The sequence below is a fragment of the Enoplosus armatus genome, chromosome 3 (genome assembly GCF_043641665.1).
Source record: "Enoplosus armatus isolate fEnoArm2 chromosome 3, fEnoArm2.hap1, whole genome shotgun sequence".
Classification (NCBI taxonomy): Eukaryota; Metazoa; Chordata; class Actinopteri; order Centrarchiformes; family Enoplosidae; genus Enoplosus; species Enoplosus armatus.
In genome coordinates this window covers 26,559,320-26,580,014 of record NC_092182.1, presented here as the reverse complement: position 1 = coordinate 26,580,014, position 20,695 = coordinate 26,559,320, and the positions used below count along the sequence as shown (strand labels likewise).

The following is a 20,695-nucleotide window of genomic DNA, read 5'->3' as shown; positions in this document are numbered from 1 at the left end:
TCCACTGCAGCCTGCATAAAGACATGAGTATATAACCTGAATACCAAGAATTCAAGAGAAAGGTGCAGTGCAAGAATACGACGGGCCAACGGAAAGGAATTCAGAGAGAAAGACAAACGGAGAACGACATCTCTGAACTACATCCCTCTGATTAGACTTCTTTTGTCTCTCTCTCTGTATTTTCTGCTTCTTCTTCTCTCACATTGTTTTGTTTCTCATTCTCTAATTTTCTTCCTCTCTGTTGTCTCTTACATGCTGATGTCAAAGTAGATAAGATTGCATGTGTATCTGTGTGTGTGTGTGTGTGTGTGTGTGTGTAGGCGGGATAGATTTGTGCACAGGGAGGAGGGAGGAGGGAGGAGAGGGAGTGGTGACAACCAAACAATGATGGAGGGATGTGAAGACAGGGATAAACCTAGAGGGAGACGTTTCTTTGCTGTGAAATGTGAAGACAAGTTCGTGTGTGTGTGTGTGTGTGTGTGTGTGTGTGAAACCAAGACGTGAGGAAGAAAAATAGAGGGGAATGACAGGAAAGACATCCAGGAGGAGGAGGCGTCGTCCGGCTCTTTTAGCTTTACAATGCAATGACATTTTCTGAAGCCATCCAGAAGAAATGACACAAACAAAGCAGAGTGAATGCGAACAGACACACACACACACACACACACACACACACACACACACACACTATAGAGTTCACAGCTGAAATGCACAGTATGTCCTCATGATGGGGAGATGAAAAATCTGTAGCTAAAGTTCATCATTAAGTTTCAACGACCCTGAAGTTGTTTGACATTTTCATACAAACTATGAATGTTCATCATTATGATTTAATGCGGCGGCGATTCAACATTTGGCTGATCTATATCTTTACATGTTGTAAGTATAATTTTTATTGTTGAATACGTAGATGGCTGCAGCGAACATACAAAAAGAAACATCAACAGAAATCCAAAGAAAAAGAGAAACACAGCTCCAGGATCATCACAAGATAACCTTCCAGTTGTTAAAGTCAAGGTCGCAGCACATTCTCAGATTCAGTTCGTCATTAATTAATATAAAGTCAACAGAAGATGCAGGAGGTTAAAGCTCTTTAAAAGACATTTCAAGAAAGAGAATGAACGCATTAAATCACAGTTACAGGTCCCTGAAAATGTGTCACAAAAACATTTAGAGCTGAGCTAAACACACACACACACACACGAAGCACTCAGTGTAAGATGTCGTAGAAAAGGCAGCAGATACAAATCCTTGTTATATTGTCCTCGTTCAGGTGTATGTATGCATGTATATTTACATGTAGTTAAGCGTACAGTCAGATGCCTCCATGACTTACACACACGTGATGAAACAGTGATTTTACAAGTTGCTTTTGTGATGTTTACAAAAGATCGTGCACCGTGAGAAGTCAGCCAGGGCAGCTTCTTTCAGTAAAGTAAGCCAAACAAGTAAATGTCATCCTGTAATCTCACTAAAATCACTACAGCAGGGGACAGATGGTGAAAGACAAACAGACATACTGAGATAAATTAGAAGGAAGGACGGAAAATGATGCATAGAGACATAAAGACAGAGACAGAGGAGACGGAGGAGAGAGTAATCGTGGGATGAAGGAGGTTGAAGGCAGTGGATACAGAGAGGCAGAGAGAGCAAATTCAGGTTTAATTCTGGTGGCTGTGAGAATCAAGAGGAGGAAAAGACTGAAACAAAAAAGACGAGCAAGAATCAATCGAAAGAAGATAGCTGTAGATGATGCTTTGCTATGCTCTTTGCAATGTGGCATGAAAAGACAGATTACACCTCGCCTGAAATACTGATGATTAGAAGTAAAGAAAGATGCTCTTAGTTGGCTGCTTGTTCTGGTTTAATGGGGATTCTTCCTTTGACTGCGTCAGTCCAGACGTAGTGTCTGGAGATAATTGCTGCGTGGTGGTCGCAGGGTTGTTTGAGGATGAAGCTTTGTAGTGTGTCACGTAACGGAAGACAGATGATAGTAGAAACTTCTTTACGGTGGTTTCTGTCCAGTTTGTGTGTGCGTGTCTCAGATGACCGTTACTGGGAAAACAGTATGGGAATATTTAATTTTGCGTTTTCTTTATAGTGAGGTAACTGCTCAGCCAGCATTAGTCTCACAGAATTGACATTAATGTACTGCTAACAGACCTTTTTCACAGCAGACTTCTTCACTCGTCATAGCAGGAAAAGGAATTAAAGACATTAATAATGTTTCAGTTCCCACTAAGCTGCTCCAGGGAGCACGATACCTGGACCTCCACCAGAAGTGGAATGCAGCCATCATTAATATTACTAAATACACCTGTGCTTTTCCAACTATGACATGTCAAAATGTCTGCCATGAAAAAGGCCTGTTTGCAGCAGAAAATACACTCCTGCATTACATTAAACATTCAATAGAGTCCTGCAGGGAGGACGTGTCCTTGTAGGACAGCCCTGAAGTTAGCATCGCCCTGGTTCCCTCCACAGAAAGCCAACGGGATTCTTCCATTGGACTTTGGATTGTTGCAGAAAACAAACTCTGTGGCAAACAGAAGTTTATGATACTGAAACGTTTTGTTCAACAAGATAATCTTCACTAATGAACTCCACTTTTAGGATTTTTGAAGCGTAAATGGAATCACCAGTAAAAAGCTAACGTTAGGCTATAAAGGGACTACACCACGGTCACATGACTTCTACGTCACCACCACTAAGCTTCACTTGTAAGAGAATATAGATAGAATATAGATATATAGACAGATAGATGTAGATATATAGACAGATAGATATAGATATATAGACAGATAGATGTAGATATATAGACAGATAGATGTAGATATATAGACAGATAGATATATAGATATATACACAGATAGATGTAGATATATAGACAGATAGATGTAGATATATAGACAGATAGATATATAGATATATACACAGATAGATGTAGATATATAGACAGATAGATATAGTTATATAGACAGATAGATATAGATATATAGACAGATAGATGTAGATATATAGACAGATAGATATATAGATATATAGACAGATAGATGTAGATATATAGACAGATAGATATATAGATATATAGACAGATAGATGTAGATATATAGACAGATAGATGTAGATATATAGACAGATAGATATATAGATATATAGACAGATAGAATATAGATATATAGACAGATAGATGTAGATATATAGACAGATAGATATATAGATATATAGACAGATAGAATATAGATATATAGACGGATAGATGTAGATATATAGACAGATAGATGTAGATATATAGACAGATAGAATATAGATATATAGACAGATAGATGTAGATATATAGACAGATAGATATATAGATATATAGACAGATAGAATATAGATATATAGACGGATAGATGTAGATATATAGACAGATAGATATATAGATATATAGACAGATAGATGTAGATATATAGACAGATAGATATAGATATATAGACAGATAGATGTAGATATATAGACAGATAGATATAGATATATAGACAGATACATGTAGATATATAGACAGATAGATGTAGATATATAGACAGATACATGTAGATATATAGACAGATAGATGTAGATATATAGACAGATAGATGTAGATATATAGACAGATAGAATATAGATATATAGACGGATAGATGTAGATATATAGACAGATAGATGTAGATATATAGACAGATAGATGTAGATATATAGACAGATAGATATAGATATATAGACAGATAGAATATAGATATATAGACAGATAGATGTAGATATATAGACAGATAGAATATAGATATATAGACAGATAGATATATAGATATATAGACAGATAGATGTAGAGTATAAACACAACGAGGCTGTAAATGCGGCCTTTGACAACCTCTGTAGTCTCATGTAGCCGCTTGTTAGCAAACGCCTTTTTTAAGACACGTAAAAGCTTCAAAATTCACGAGTGGGGGGGGTGTCTACTGACGTATTTCATGTCGTAGAACAAAACGTTATTTCAGGCATCTGACCAAAAACCCATTGACTTCAAGAAGAGGGAACAGGAAGTGTTAAAATGCTAACTCATTTCTGGGTTTCAGGACTCATTCCTGCAGCTCTCTATTGGATAGATTTTTATTTTCATGGATATTTGGAGTGAAAATGCTGTTGCATCTCAAGAATACTAAGATATTAAAATTTGCACAGTTCTAATTGATCCACAGTTATTATCTGAGGCAAATGTCAGATGAAAAGAAGGACTGTGATGGATTCATGATAAAACTCTCATTCAACATTTCTTATGGACACAGATTCTGCCAGTGCTACTATGTATTTGCAGTATTTGACAGAGTGCTGTCTGATCTGTCCTCCCCCCCTCCGGGCCGCTGTTGTCGTTTGCTGTTTAGTTTGACTGACAGCTCTGTGTGGTAAAGCTAACAGCACAGTGTTAAAACGCTACCTCCGGTTTTGGCCTTTGACTCGCGTCTCCGTGTCTGTCTGTCACACTGTGCGTCTGTTCTGGCTGATGAAACGTGGCGAGAGATGACCGTTGACAGGTGTGCGCAGCAGTGTCACTACCGCAGCCTTCCTGTCCTAAAAGCAGATCGCTCTGTGTGTTTAAGGCACAGAAACCGCTGGTTACAAACACATGTTGTGCGTAAGTACATTGGCCCACAACCTCCCGTCATCAGCCTAATTGATCTTGAGGCAGATAACCAATCACATGGTCACCTTCAGGACTGACATCTGACATGTGGTCAGAGTGATGTTAACCGATGCTACTGCGGCCAGAGGGGAAAATAAAGTCTGTGGTGTACTTTCCCGGGACTATTCTCACAGAGAAAAGTTGAATGGCTTTGTTGCCTGGTAGATTTGTAGGTAACCAGGATGTAGCTAACAAAGAGTGATGGTGTCAAGCCATTAACTAACAGCAGCGTTGAAACTGCTGCAATATCGAAGGAGCTCAGTACCTCAACTGTATGACTCTGAAATCCGTTTTTGTTTGGGTCACTATGATGGAGATAAGTTAAAGGAATATTATTATTATTATTGCATGTGTTTTGGTGTGTACCTGCTTTGCTGAGTCTTGTTCTGCTTCAGTCTGTCATCTCATACCTACATTGCTCAGATTTCGGCCACAGGCTTTTTGCATTCTGGTCTATTGAGGCAGCTGCTGGTGAAGACATTCTTCCGTACATAGTGTAAAAAAGAAGATATTTCTCTGTATCTCAGCTTAAACTGGCAGCTTCCTCAAAATAATGAAACAAAGCTCCAGCGTGTGTTGCTCCGGGATGTTTGTATATTGATTGTATGCCATTCCTAATTACTACAAAAACCCTGTTTGTGTATTTAAAGTATTAAATTTCCCTTTAAAGTATTAAAAGTTCCACTTGCAAGGGGAACCTCAAAAAACAGGGAATTTTGTACTAAACAGACTAACTTTGGAAGTTGATTTGAAGCTGGAGCCTCATATTAGCTTCGGATGAACACAGGAATATATTTCTTACATATGATATCACACAGAACATGGACCGTGACTTTTGTCCCCCGCTTTGTCCATTGAAAGCATGTGAATATTGTTTTAAGACAGACAAAATGCGAATCTGTCCTTTTAGCATGTGGCCCGTTGTGTGTTGTCATGAAGCGCTGGAACACGTTGAAGTTGTCAGCGTCAGTAAAAGATTCTTGATTTTAATGGGACTTTAATCTGATACAACACTGGTCTTCACCTGTCCACTCGTGTCTTTGTCTGTCTGCAACAGATGATCAGATTTTGACCAGCTTTGGGAGTTCGATGCATGACACCGTTCTCTTCTGTTCTGTTCTGTCGAACTCTGACTGGTCGGCCCAAGTGGGGGTTGCTTTAATTAACAAGGTGAAACGAGGTGTTGTTTTTTTGCCCAGAGGGAATTCGGGGGATGACACACTGTTGGTTCTCTCTCCATCTAACTGTCTTTCTCTGTGTCTGGTCTCTGTCTTTCCATCTTTCACACAAACGTCACACGTTTGATTTCAAGGCTCTCTGTGGGCAACAGCCTCAGGATATAAGCTCTGCTGTCACACGTCTTTATCATCAAGTGCGCTGTATATCACTAGCTTTAGAGCACACACCTCGCTGTATATTTCCTCAGCTTTTTGCACTCCCTCCAACGTTGCAAAAGTGGAGAGGAGCCTACTGCTGCAGACTGGCCTGTGGGTGGGTGACTGAGGGAGGGAGGGAGGGAGGGAGGGAGGGAGACAGAAAAGGTGAGAGAGAGAGAGAGAGAGAGAGAAGGTGAGAAGAGGGATGAAGAAAGATGGAGACTGGGAACAGGTCAGAGGATGGGAGAGAGGCGGAGTAAGGCTTAGCTACTCACACACACACATAGACACACAAGCAGAGAAAGAGGTGGTGCTGCTGGAGTACATTGTGAGTGGATCTCAAGTCGTTTGACAGGCTATGATTTTCTCCTCGTCTGCCGGTTTGGGATTGGTGTTTAGTGGCTTGCCAGTGGTAGAATCAGAGACACAGAGAGCGAGAGGAGAGAAACGAGCAGATTTATCATCCCATCACACCTGTAAGTAGCTGCAATCATCTCCTACATTTGGACATAGAGAGAGTGCGTCTGTTTCAAAATAGAGCTTCAGTCATTCAGTGTGTGTGTGTGTGTGTGTGTGTGTGTGTGTGAGAGAGAGTTTTCCACAGAGTGAAAGTGTGTTTTTGTCCATACTTGTGGATTCGAGCTGTATGTCAGCGCGTACGTCTCCGTCTCATCAGGATCTATAGACTTCAATAAGTGCCGTGTCATATATTTGCTGTGGTGACTCACCCATCGTTGCCATGGTGACGATGCCATTGTTGGCATACAGTAGATGTCTTCTTTTTTTTTTTTATTGCATCAGTGGGAAGCATATGAAATATAGTGTATCTACTGTGTTAGCTTATGACTTCGTAGAGATGTGCGTCTAATTTCATTTTTACATTACATGATATTCAAAAAGCCATATTGAAAAAGCTGCCTCTTAATAGTGTCTCTGTGAGTGTCCACAGCTGACATTCTTCAGCTTTTACCATTGATTGTTTTTGTTTCTAATGTTTCATCCTCATCTTTTCTTGGTGTTTAAATTAAAAAACAGCTCACATCACTCAGAGGAGAGCTTTACGTTCACCTGCACAGAGTCTCCTTTGTTTCAACCATCTTTCAAACTGTCATTCCAACAGTTCATCATCCTGCATATGATATATGTCCCTTTATGGGATAGAGATGCCGTCATTTCTTGCGTTTATTTTGATGCATATTAAAAGCTGTCTAACTAGTTACAGTCAAAGTGAAACTAATTGCAGTAAATTCTTGGCAGCAGGTTTGAATTAACATCACACTCAGGAGAAAACCTTTCCTGCAAAACAACCTCAGCGCAGCTCTGTCGTACAGAAAAGTAGGCTGCCGAGACACTAATCATGCAAATATCAGCTGACAAATATTTCAGTGATCAGTTCAGAGTTTATACACAGAAAAGACTTTTATAAATGTACGTGTTTAAGAAGTTTATTTGCACCAGTACAGAAAGCACATCAAAACATACAGTAACTCATATAAACGAGAGATGAAGTGTTGTGGTAGAAAACAGCCTGGTTTCCTTTCATTTTCTCTGGATCAGTTTATAGTGAAGACATCATGTAAAATAAACATGAAATATAATAACATAACCAAACATGGCTGCATCACTGCCATCTAATACAATCATTTATTGTATAATATATGTAGTAAGTAGTAGTGTAGTGTAGTATCTGTAATATAATGTATGGAGTAGCAGCTAAATGTATCTAGCTGGTAACTTCCCACTAACTGTTAGCTAAAGTAAGTTGTGCTGTATAACATGGTAGAGTTACACTTTAACTTTAGGTTGGATGGATGGGTCAACATAAAGTGGTTAAATGGACTATTTCTTTTTTATATTGTCATTTGTGACTTTGCATCTATCACCTGTAGGTTGTTTTTTCTTTGAGTGGCTAGTAGCCCTCTGAAGTTGCCCTTATTCCCGACCTCATTATCCTTTTTGGACTTCCACAGCTTCATTCCAGGCGTTTTTGTTTTTGAGCACTCACGATAAATTCACCTTTGACCTCTCCGAGAGGACAGTCTCCTTCCAAAATGTCCCTTTAACGCTGTAAGGGAAGCTTGTCCTTCTATCTCGGTCTATCTCTGCACTGTGAGGCTGTATGTGGAGGTTGTCCTTCTAAAGTGTGTTCTCATGCAGTATATTATCATTCAATACAATGTGTCCCCCCCCCCCATTAATAAAATGAAGGTGGATGTCCTTCCAGATTCTGAGCTTCCATCAGTTATATTTACACCCAATGTCTGGATGTCTACTTCTGGAATTTGAATCTGATGATTTTTGTTGTTGTTTTGTTTCTTTAACATCTACTTTTTTTATTTGTATATATCTACTTTCAAAGGTGAAATACATCGATTCCTGTATTCATACTCAAAACATGAACAAACTTGAGGGATTGGAGCCCGGGTCAGAGGTCAGAGGGTGCAGCCGGGGCTGTGGTGGGGGCCTGTAGGGGGGGGGTCCTTCTCTCTGTTAGGTTTAGGGTTTGTTGGGAGCCACAAGGAAGTTGAAAAAGTGAGAAGTATTATATCGACCTGAAAACTCAGGTCTGGATGTTTGGATTAAAATGTCGCGATGGTAGATACAGTATGATTCACATGTTCTGTGGATCCAAACAGATCTGAAAATACTTCATTCCATGTACGTCTTACTTGTTTCATATATAAATATGTGTTATCTGTGTCACATCTGTATCATACAGTCAGAGAGGAAACTGTCCTTCTGTCCACCTCTTGAACTACACACAGCGGGGGACAAGACAGGCCGGCATCCCTGCTATCACATGCTGCCTCTGGCATGACTCTGTGTGTGTGTGTGTGTGTGTGTGTGTGTGTGTGTGTGTGTGTGTGTGCGTGTGTGTGTGTGTGTGTGTGTGTGTCACCAGGTAGGGTTCACACAAGGTCAGGGGAGGATTTAGGATGGAGTTTGCAGCAGACTAGCAAGCACAGGACACAACACACACACACACACACACACACACAGACACACACACACACACACACACACACACACACACACACACACCCTGCATGGTGCCAAACTCCTGCTAGAAAAGGTTGCTTTTGCTGAACTCTTTGACAGCTTGAAGTAGCTGGTGGCTTCATGCAGAAGCACCGTGGTGTTTAAATTTCACTGAAGGGCGTTTATTTTATTTTGTTGACGTCGCTCTGCGATGTACTTCGGTAAATATTAGATTATTATATTATATTATTATTTATTTCCACCTTCAGTTCAACGTCCAGACTTGCCAATGTTCCCATACAATCTCAGAAACAAGCAGAGAGGCATTTATTTAAAGAACTGGTTTTAGACAGTCCTGAGAGCTGTGAGGGTAATGTAAGGGTAATGGATTAACTAAGGGGGCTCCGGTCGGGATTTGTGGGGCCGATAACAGGGTCTATTTGAAGCCTTCTATTTATCGCGTAGCACTATTTATTTATTGAATTATTCTTAACGACATTGTATATTAAGTATTGAAATTAAGAGAGATGCAACACGTGTTTCGCCCCATCTCAGAAACACATGATTAAACAAACGTGGTCTCATTCTGTACGGATGGAAGTCTTCTATCTGCTGCAGGTCCAGGAGACACATTTCAGATGAAAATCCTGCCTTGTTCAGATATATCCTAAGAAAGCTGCGGCAGCGTGTTACAATAACAGTTGAGCAGTGGAGACCAAAAAGGAACCCCTGGTGATTTGCCTCAGCGCTTTTGTTTTCAGTAACGCAGCAGCCAGTTTGACAGGTGTGAAAATGAAGCAGGACGTTTGCTAATGGCTCAGAGGTGTTGAGAGTGTCCCTTCTGATTTGGGAGATTCCTGCCTGACTCACATCCTATTAGGAGGCCTCAGACTGGTAACTTCCTGAAAGTAATCAGTTATACATTACAGATTACCTGATTAAATTTGCAGTCCAACTTGTCAGAGTGAGTTACTATCCAGTATTATGAGGCAGCAACACGGAGAACTGTGGTGCAGCAGGGTGGATGTGTTAGCAGCATCTGATCAAAATGCTACGGCTGCATCTGAAATCATGCACTCATTTACCACTCAGAGACTTTTGGTTAAAGAATATTTGAAACTGCTTACAGGATATTAATTGGTGCTTTCTTGTCACTTTGTGGTATGATTTGAGTCCAACATACAGAGAGTCACAATCCAGCCCCACTTCCAGGTCAGCTTCTGTTCCACCAGCAGTTCACAAACCATGTCGTTTTTATTCTGTTAACATTCAACAACTGCCGCTCCACAGAGTTTTGAGTAGCTCACCTTTGTCTTCAAAGAATTACCAAAACAAGGCACTTTAAGGCCAAACCGACCTCAACGAACTAAAATATAATGATACTAAATAAATATACTTTTAAACTCTTTGGATCATATAATAAATTACTTGTTAAAGCTGCACTATTCAACATTTTTGTACAAACAATTAGTCAAACAAGTTTTAATGTGAAAGGGGTCTCTAGAGACAAATCCACAGAGAATCATCACCCAACTCTGCAGCTCTGCGGAGAAATTCAGCATCTTTCAGCTCACTGTTTTCGTTTTTTGCAGCCCACAACTTTACTGTTTAGTTCAGGCCCACCGCTCTGTTTTCAGTTCAGAGTTAGCAACTAGCTGGTGAACATAGTGGAGCATCTAATAAGTGAACAGTTATGTTTCTTAGGAGTTGGTAAAGAATTTAAAAAATGTAATAAATGTAATGTAATAGAAATATCTCAAATGTGTGAGTGATATTCAACAGCAGCTCTGCCTCCATGTTGGCATAACAATATTCTTGTTTACATATGTTTTTAATGAAACAGCAACATTTTGAAATATTTGATGAGTTTAATATGCTAATCCAACAGTTACACAGACACTTGAGATCCTCCGTGAAACCAAATGAAACTTCAACTTCAACAAGCCTTTTGCTTTTCTCATTTGTCAGGTGTGAAAGTGGAGCAGGATGTCGCTAATGGAAAATAGGTGTTGCAAATGTCCCGTTAGATATTAGAGCCGTCAGGCCGAATAAAATCCTATTATATAATAATGCCAAGCTGTGACAGTCTCTTACCCGCTGGAGACCCGCCTTTGGTCTCTGACCTGCAGCTTGAGAAACCGCTGATGTAGTTTTATGTCCTGGTAGGAAATGCGGGGCTGTTTGTTAATGGAGGGGAGACGTTATGGTGGGCTGTCAGAGTGATTAAGATCTTCATATTACGTCCCTCCAACTCGGAAAAAGCAAAAGGCCAATGCAGCAATAAAGAGGAAAGTAAATGTTTGATTTAGTCAACTGTGGTAAGCGCTGCAGCTGCCGGAAGCTTCGCTGTAAGGCGACGCATGAGTAGTTGTTTTCTCTCTCTCGGTGCTCGGTGTTACACTTTGCTTTGCTGTGGCAAAGAGGTACCTATGCTGAAATTTTTATGTTTGTGTCATTATATCAAGCTAATATCAAGATGGTCTGAATATGAGGTCCAATGAACAGAGCAGCTTCTATAAACAGCATCATTATCTGGGATTTGCTCGGCTGGTTTTTATAGTGCTGAGGTGGTAAAGATGTGTTAAACGGTGTTGGTGTGTGTGTGTGTGTGTTTGTGTATTCGTTCCCGCTGGATATGAAGGTGTGATTACTCACCCCAGCTGGGGAAAGAGGCAGAGGAGGCAGTCCGAGAGGGAGAGAGGGAGAGAGGGAGAGAGGTAGGAGGGAGGCTAAATCCACAAATAGTCGACACTAAAGAGATTTCCACTCTTCAGCTGAAAAAATAAACTTTAGTGCTCAGTTTTGTATATTTTCTCCCAAAGATAGACAAGTTGGTCGGGTTCATTTCAAAGCACCGTACATCTCCATCTGTGGGTGGATGGGCGTAGTGTGTGCGTGCCAGCTAGAGCTGGACAGGAGACTCGGTTCCCTCCTGCTCTGCCAGCTGGTGCACCTGTTCCGAGTCCAGTTGATTGACTCAGAAGAGGGTCAAAGGTCAAAGCCCATCCACCCACTGACTGGGGTGGCCAGATGTCCCGAATAAATCTACAGTCCTGGTTTTAATGCAGGCAGACTGGCTGTTAGAGTAAAGCAAGTACAGATGGTGCATGGCTGCTCTGCTCCCTGGTACCTCAAAATCATGCTTTTATAACATACATGTAGAAAAATAAATTGTTGCGGTCAGTTTTCTCATGGTGATTTTGTCCTGAAGAACTATTTTAAAACTTCTTCTCAGAGACTCACACGACTCACGCTGGATTGCACAACATTGGGGGGGGGGGAATTGTTCAGAACTCAACACTAGAGTCTGATCCATGTGACATGATGTCAGATGCTTTGAGAGGCAGCTATTAAAACTCATAAATGTCCTGAAACACATCCATTTCCCGGAGAATCTTGATTGCCATCAGTGGCAGCGTGGCCAGATTAACCGGCTAGGGGGCCCGGGGGGGGCTGTTGTCCACACCCTCCGTGGATTTGTATTTCAGTTGGTCACCTTTAAGTTATCATCAGGTACGCTGAACACAGCAGATTACACATGGCGGCCTATGCTGCAGTACTATCTGCACCATGTGGATACGATACAACAATATCCAATCAAATAAATCTCTAGCCCCGTCCCCTCTTCGCCTGATTGGCTGCATTCTGTTAATGTCTGTGAACTGAATACGAGACTCTGTTGTGGTAACGTGCGTCTCTGCACTTACTTCAATGAAAAATGACTTTCGCTCTGGATCGGCTGAGTCAGCAGTTCCTCCAAGTTAGTGGATTGCATCTCATATTGTTTGCTGCTCCTTCATCTATCCAGCTTTTATCACCCCGATGTCTCCGGGACAGGACGCCTTTACTTTGTGTTTCTGCAGCGGGAAAGGAGAGCGACACACGAGCTCTCTTCTTCTGCTGAGGTGAACTTGAGCCAAGCACATACTGTTTCCCCCAGCGGCTCCCGTGGCTGACAGTCGGCAGCCGGCGTCGGGCAGCTCTCTGCTGTAAATGTGTTTGTGAACCTTGCTCCCGGCACAGCTCCTCTCTCAGCCTGCTGCTGTAAATAAGAAGTAGGTGCATTTTGTGTGTCCTGTGTTTCAGTCTGCAGGGTTCTGGTCTGTATAGCACTTTACTGCTGACTCCTGTGCTGCTGCTCTGTTTGAGGAGCACCTTCAGGAACGCAGCGTATTCTGCCAAACCGAAGTATATATGCTATAAATGGACCTATATGAGTTTTCCCGGAGCCCAGTGAATGAAACAAACATGATGGCTTTGGCTTTGGGATACGACCTGCTGTAGCACACAGTGAATTAGAGTAAGTGCACAGGTTGATGCAGGCTGCCAGCGTCATGTCTTTATTATTGATGAAGGATCCTGTATTGTGGAAGTTAGCTGCTTAGAGATTTCCTGTTTCTTCAGCGTGTAAACATCATGTCATGCTGTTGCCAAACTTTGCATGTGACGACTGACTGCTTGATTATTTCGGGTCAGCATGGTGTGATTTATTCAATCTAAACCTGGCGTCTCCACTAATTCATTAATTATAGTTTTGATTAGGAGTTGAAGCAGATGTTCATTTAATCATTTAAATCATCAATACAGTTTGACAATATTGTTCTTAGTTTCTCTGTGTCTTTGTTATCACTCTGGTCTCTTTTTTTCACTTTTATTAAATCGAAAGAATTAATTGATTAGTGAGAAAAAAAGATCCAAGACGTGTATTATTTATGAAAATAATGAAAGTGCACTTTAGGACGATGTGTAAAAGCTTGCACTCTGAAAGATGTTCCTGCATCATTAATGATCACATGCTCCAGCAGAATTTTAATATGGACTCTCACAGAGTGTGTTTCAAAGAGCATTAGCTTCTGTGTCCACTGGGCATCTCCTTAAAAACAAATGCTAAACAGATGCTGAGGGGAACTACTGTGCGGGACTCTCACTGGTTGCTAAGCAACTACCGAAAATCCATTTGAAATATGGCACTCTTTGGCTAAAAGTTGTAGTATTTTTAACCCGGAGTGCTGCAAACACGCTAATCACTTAGCACTGCCGCGATGGTGCAACAGGGTTCACAGCAGCCAGTGCTGTGAAGGGGGGGCTTCCCTGTGGACACGTCGCCTCAGAGTTGTATTATAATTTATAAACGACTGTTGCAACAGGAAACCAGCCTTTTAGAATGATACCATGTTTTAAATATCCTCTTATACCCTCGGACACAAGTAGACATACAGATGTACCCATTATTTTTACCACTGGGGTGTTTTCTGTCCTATTCTGTCATGTCGGTGTGATTTAGGTTTTAATGTGCCTCTGACAGCCAGTAACTCATCCTGGAAAACTTTATAAAGTAAACTGAAGGTGAACTAAAGGTGTGAGAATCTTTTGGAATCTCACGATTCGATTCAGATTCTTTGTGTCAAGATTCAAGTCAGAATCGATTCTCGATTCAAAACCGAATCTTTATTCAGTAAAAAGAAAAGGGGGCGTTGTTTTCAGGCTCCTGCTTCGGTGCACTGTGTGCCAAATTGCAATATGAAACTTAACAGTTTCAGTTACAGTAAATGGTCCAGATGGAGGTCGCTATCGAACAGAAAAAAGCAGAGAAAAGTGCGTGAGAGTGGAGAGTCCGGTGAAACCCACCGTTATCCACAACTCTGTACGAGCGCAGGTCTTTTCTTATATAATGGTTATATAATGGTTGTGGGGCACCGAGGCCTCCTGCTCATCGGAGATACCCAACATGGAGACAGACACACTGACACAGAATGAGCCCGTCAGTGTGTCACCAGGTGGTTCACTGCTCTTTGCTCTTCTTCACCAGGTTTACAGGCGTCCAAACGTATGCATGTGGGTGTGTTTGCAAATATGTATGCATGGCTGCAAGTGTGCGTGTGTGTGTGTGTGTATTCATAGTACCTGCCCCTCTGTGCAGAGGAATTTCTGCTTATCAAGCTGTCCTGCCAAGAACTGAATGGACACTTTACCCCACCGCCTCCTGCTGAAGGTCTGCAGGGGAAATTAGAGCGCTTATAATAGAACGAGCTATAGGAGGAAGTGTGCTCCGGGTCTTGTGTGTGTGTGTGTGTGTGTGTTAACAATTACACACTGTCTATCGCATAATCGATTAATCAATGAATTGTTTCATCTCTAGATGTTTGTACTAGTAAAGTCAGGCACATAGCAAAGCTGATTATAGGTTATAGATGATTATAGATGGATGCAGCTCAAAGCAAGAAGGTCACGGTTTGGTTCTTCTTCGTGTGTTCTTGGGCACTGTGAATGTGTTTGTTGATGTAAGCTCTGTGATAGACTGTGATCTGTTCACAGTGCTTTTCTGCCTCCTGGCCAACACACGCTGGCACCGGCTCCAGCTCTCTCTGTGAGGCTAAACAGGAATAAGCTGCGAAGACACTGAACGCATTCACCTTAACTGTGTTACAGTGTGAGTTGTTATTGTTTGAGTGCCAGTGCCACCACAGAAAAAGCCTTGTGGTCGCCTCGTGGCTGCCAAAGAATGACAGATTACTTCCGCTTCTTCACGAGTTGGACAATAACAGATGAATGTAACCCCCCCCCCCCCCCCCCTTCTCTCTCTCCATCAGAAACACAAAGTGGATCTGTTCTACAAGGTTCGCCACGTGATGATGGAGCTGATCGACCTGAGAAGGCAGCTCTTGTCTGGTCACCTGACGCAGGACCAGAGCCGAGACGTCAAGAGACACATCACCGTCAGGCTGGACTGGGGCAACGAGTGAGACCACCAGCACACACACACACACACACACACACACAGTATTTATACACTTTTATCAGTATAGTCTGTGTGTTTGTGTTTGTATATGTGGGTACATGTTAATACTCTCATTGAGTTGAAGTATCTTCTGCTGAAAAACAACAGAAATATCCTGCACATGGATGTGTTGATGTTTGAAGAAGCTCTGCCCTCTAAATCAGTGCTGCAGGCAGCAGATCAGCGTGCCCCCCTGACACCCACGCAGGGCAAATAAAAGTATGGCTGGAAGCAGGTGGATGAAGGCGCACACCAGCGGTTGAAAAGGCTCACAGGAGCTTGTCAAAAGGCTGATGGAAAACAAATGAAATGGAGAGAAATTGCCCGTTGACTTGGGATTGAGTTATTAATACTGGAGGAATGAAAGGTGGGCGGCCCGGGACTGTAACGCAGCCTATTTAAAGCTCCAATACACTGACTGTGAGGGGGGGGGGGTGTGCTCACAAGGAAGATGAGGATGATGATAATCATTAGTAGTATTATTATTATTATAGTAATAATAGCAGTACTTGCAGCAGTATTTTTTTGGGGGGGTCAGTGTTTAGTAGGACCTAGGTCCAAGGTATCACTGTTGCTGCTGTAATTTTTAAAGGGATAGTTCAGATTTTTTGACACAAGCTGAGGCGAGCGGTGCTGTGAAACAGAGGTAATCGAGCCGGGCAGAGACTCGCCAGACCAAACTGGACGAACACTGAGTGAGGACTAACTGAGCTAACGATCAGCGTCTCTCAAAAACAAGCTGCTTGTCTCATCTAGCAGATAACTTCTGATTCAGGCTCCAGCTGGCGAGAGAAGTGAAGAAGTCAAGACAAACCCGAGCAGCAGCATTCGTTTGCAGCCTGAAAACTAATTCACGCTGAAAGGCAGCTCCACTGCATCTTCATCTGTCGTAGATGGCTCATTATTGTATTTTACATGAAATGAGCTCACTGTAACCCCATTTTATAGAAAGTAATTCAGAGTTACTACCTCAAACGTATTCTTGGCATTGTGTGAAAAGCCAAGGTAAATGTCCCTCAGCCGTCCCTTAAACTTTACCAGCCGGTGAATGATGTGCTTCCTCCGCCTCTGGAGTTCTTGCTTAAACACAATTTACTGGCCTTCTTCTACAACCGGTGATGCGGAAATAGACATTTAGTTTCTCATTCACAGTTAAAGAAACCGTTTAATCGAGAATATTCTGCACCGTGTCTTTAAGACAAGACCGAGGTCGCTGGTCTGTGGTTGTAGAGACTGAACACGAAGTAATCCTGAGGAACAACGTCTGGAGGCCCCGTCTAAAATGACTTCAATATACTGTGTGTGTGTGTGTGTGTGTGTGTGTGTGTGTGTGTGTGTGTGTGTGTGTGTGTGTGTGTGTGTGTGAGGTTTCTGTACCTGTTTCCATATCTGAAATAGTGTACAGGTTTGTGTGAAGGTCACATAAAAGACACTGACATTCTCTCTCCTTCATTATGTCTCTCTCTGTCTGTCTCTCTGTCTGTCTCTCTCTCTGTCGCTCTGTCTGTCTCTCTCTCTGTCTGTCTCTCTCTCTGACCCTAACCCTCTTTGTCTGTCTCTCCCTCAGACACCTGGGTCTGGACCTGGTGCCAAGAAAGGAGTTTGAGATGGTGGATGAAGACCAGATAAGCGTGTCAGATCTCTATAAGATGGTAAGACCTGTTTGTTGGTACAGGTCTTACTCAGCCCCCCCAGGTACATGACCTGGGGGGGGCTGAGTAAAGGTGAAACACCCAGTGCTGTCTGATGAATAGGGTCTTTGCAAACATCTTTACCAGTGACTTTAAAGTCCATTCAGAAAGAGACCATTAAAAAGAGGCGGAAGCTAACAGATCTTTTATCTCTCCTTACTTACTAAGATCATTGGAAAATATATATTTGTATATGTGTTCGATGTTGCATTTGGATTTTTTAATGCTGTGATCATGTAATCATGGAGTGATTGGTACAGATCAACAGCCTCATCGCCTTTCTTCAGATATCAAACACAAACACAACGTGTTTATTATGTACAGACAAGTAGGAGAAAGAATATGTTTAAAAAGCAACACTGACCAACAACATACAATGTTGTTTCTGTTAATGTAAATGAATACAAAGAGTCCAAAGGGATGAATGTTGTCACCTGTTGGTGTTCTGATTGTCTCTCCTGCTGGCCATCCCTCACCCCCTCATGTCCTCATGTCCTCATCCCCCTCATCGCTCATCCACCTCACCCCCTCATGTCCTCATGTCCTCATCCCCCTCATCCGTCACCCCCTCATGTCCTCATGTCCTCATCCCCCTCATCCCTCATTCCCTCACCCCCTCACCCCTTCGTGTCTTCATGCCCTCATCCCCCTCATGTCCTCTTCCCCTTCATCCCTCACCCCCTCATCCTCCTCACCCTCTATCCCTCTCCTCCCCTCATGTCTTCATGAGGGGAGGACCCCTCATCCCCTCGTCCCCCTCAGAACTCTCTTTATAAGAACAGTACCACTTTATAGTTTGCTGTATGTCGCCCCCCTCACATTCATGTCTCAGCCGGGAGGTTCCCCCCAGTACAATCAGTCCTCTCCTGGTGGCTTCATCAGGGTCCACTCATACACATCAGCTGATCTCAGGATCACCACCAATGACTGTCAAATTACAGTCCTCCTTTTGTAAGATTTGTAATCAGTCATGACCCCTTAATGTGTTCTTCTCACAACAACATAGTGTTATTAATGATTGTGCCTATTATGCTGCATTTGAAATGTCAGAAATACAAGTAGAGAAATCATTTCTTTCATCTCTAAATCACTGATGTGTCTACACGCTGATGTCAGGAACTAATGATGAAAGTACTTTCACATAGAACATATATGGTATATATTTAATTCTACATATGCCCATAGGATGGATGTCTGATCTGTGAGTCAGTGAGGGTCAGATCTTCAGGGCTGTTTTAGGAAATATCGAATGGAAAAAAACTGGAGCTACTTAATGTCGGTGTGAGTAGCTGCAATGTGAGGAGTATTCTTGGTTGCTCTTGGTCTCTTAGTAGTACTTGATGCTCTGTGTCTTACATCAGTCCTGCTTTAAATAGCTGAGCTCTACCAGTCAAACACTGTAGTCGTGGTGATTCCCCCTTTGTTCCGTTGCCTAGAGACTGATCTGGAGTCAGGATGAGAGAAAGAGGATGGAACAGAAACAGAGAGATAAAGTGGTGAAGTTGATAGATGGTAGGATGAAGAGCGAACATGCAGAAAGAGAAAGAAACACAACAAACATATATGGAGTAGAAATGGCCTTATTCAGTGACAGGAGATGTTATTTCAGACACACAAGTTCATTGATGAGAATACCAAGAACACATAAAGACAAACAAACGAAAGTTATACAGGCAACACACACATATATATAATTATTTATTTTCAGTAATGTGAATTACTATTTCCTTGCGTTTCGGTCTCCACCAAGAAAAGGTCAAGGTGAAGAAAACACAAGATAAGATCAAATTAAGCTTCATTGATCCCTGCGGGGAATTTACATAAATGCAGCAGCAGCAGAATAAGATTCTGCTCCGGAGAAAGAAAAACAACTACAATAGAAAGTAAGCAAAAAGAAACTTTCCAAAATAACACAATAGGAAAACAATCAATTGCAAGATAATTCACTGGATTCACACAGGATTTATTTGTTGGGTTGATCATCATAATGTGGATTATTTATAGGAATATGCTTGCTTACTTGGAGCTAACCGTATAAAACCAAGTCATAAATAAAACACATCACATCAATATGGATATTAAAATAATATAGTTATGGCATAAACAAGAAGGAGGTTAGCACTGACGCAGCAACACCTTTCTGATCGTTTACCTGGAGAAGCTGAGCAGAACGTGGCTGCAGGCTGGTGTTGATGTTCTGCTCAGGTTGGAATATTTGCAGATGGTTTGCATTTGACAGTCATTACTTCAATTCATCAAACAGGTTTCCACGTCTCGCTCCCTCTCTTCTCATACAGCCACTAAGAGATTTAGAGAGACAAGTCGGAGTAATGAGTCTCTGGGGCGATCGAGCTGTTTCATCATCCGAGGGAGAGAATGAAGAGAACAGAACGGGATACAATAGAGCAGAGCAGGGCAGCCAATGACAGAGCTGGAAAAGATCAGAGCTGGAGAGGAGAGGAGACGAGGAAACAAGGAGAGGAGGAGAGGAGAGAACATGATAATTAACGCCTGATGTTACGTTTGTCTTTCTCTCCTCCTCAGCATCTGTCCAGCAGACACAGTGTCCAACAGAGCACCACACAGGTAATGTACAAGAGGCGGAGCTGTTAAATACTACGTACAGTCACTGAAACTCTCAAGTACTATGCTGAAGTACTTTTGAGATGGTACTTCACATGAGCATTTCCATTCTGTGAGACTTACTTTAATAATTCATCTCAAAGAGAATCACAGGTTGTACTTTTACTGTGTTGCATCATTAATACTTCTTTACCTTTACTTCATGAATAACATTTGAATGCACGCTCTGGACGTGCATGACAATAATTTAGGAAAGTGAAACCCGAAATTAGGCCAGGCAGCACAAATAGAATCCTTTAAAAGGTTTTACATGCATCTTTTATGCAGCCAATACTTTTTAATTTTTCGTTTAAATGTCTGCAAAGGCTGCAAGGCCCACATAAAACATCAACATCAATTTTCCCATAAAGCTTTTTTGGTTGTGGATTTCCAGGGCGACGGTACCCGGCAGAGACACGGGGAGCCGTGCCGAGTTCCAGTCCCACACCACCTACTGGTCAACCTGAAGAGCTTCACCTACAACAGCATCGGAGAAGACACCGACATATTCTTCTCCCTGTATGACCTGAGAGAGGGGAAGACTATCAGG

General features: G+C 42.0%; 1 protein-coding gene across 1 annotated transcript in view; it reads left to right on the top strand.

Moving 5' to 3' along the window:
• Positions 1-20,695, top strand: part of LOC139283360 (dedicator of cytokinesis protein 3-like) — a 95,946-nt gene that overhangs the window by 35,275 nt on the left and 39,976 nt on the right. The window contains exons 6-9 of the mRNA XM_070903358.1: positions 15,645-15,793; positions 17,400-17,484; positions 20,068-20,109; positions 20,540-20,694. Coding sequence (XP_070759459.1) covers positions 15,645-15,793; positions 17,400-17,484; positions 20,068-20,109; positions 20,540-20,694 — 431 coding nt within the window. The remainder of the gene's footprint in view (positions 1-15,644; positions 15,794-17,399; positions 17,485-20,067; positions 20,110-20,539; position 20,695) is intronic.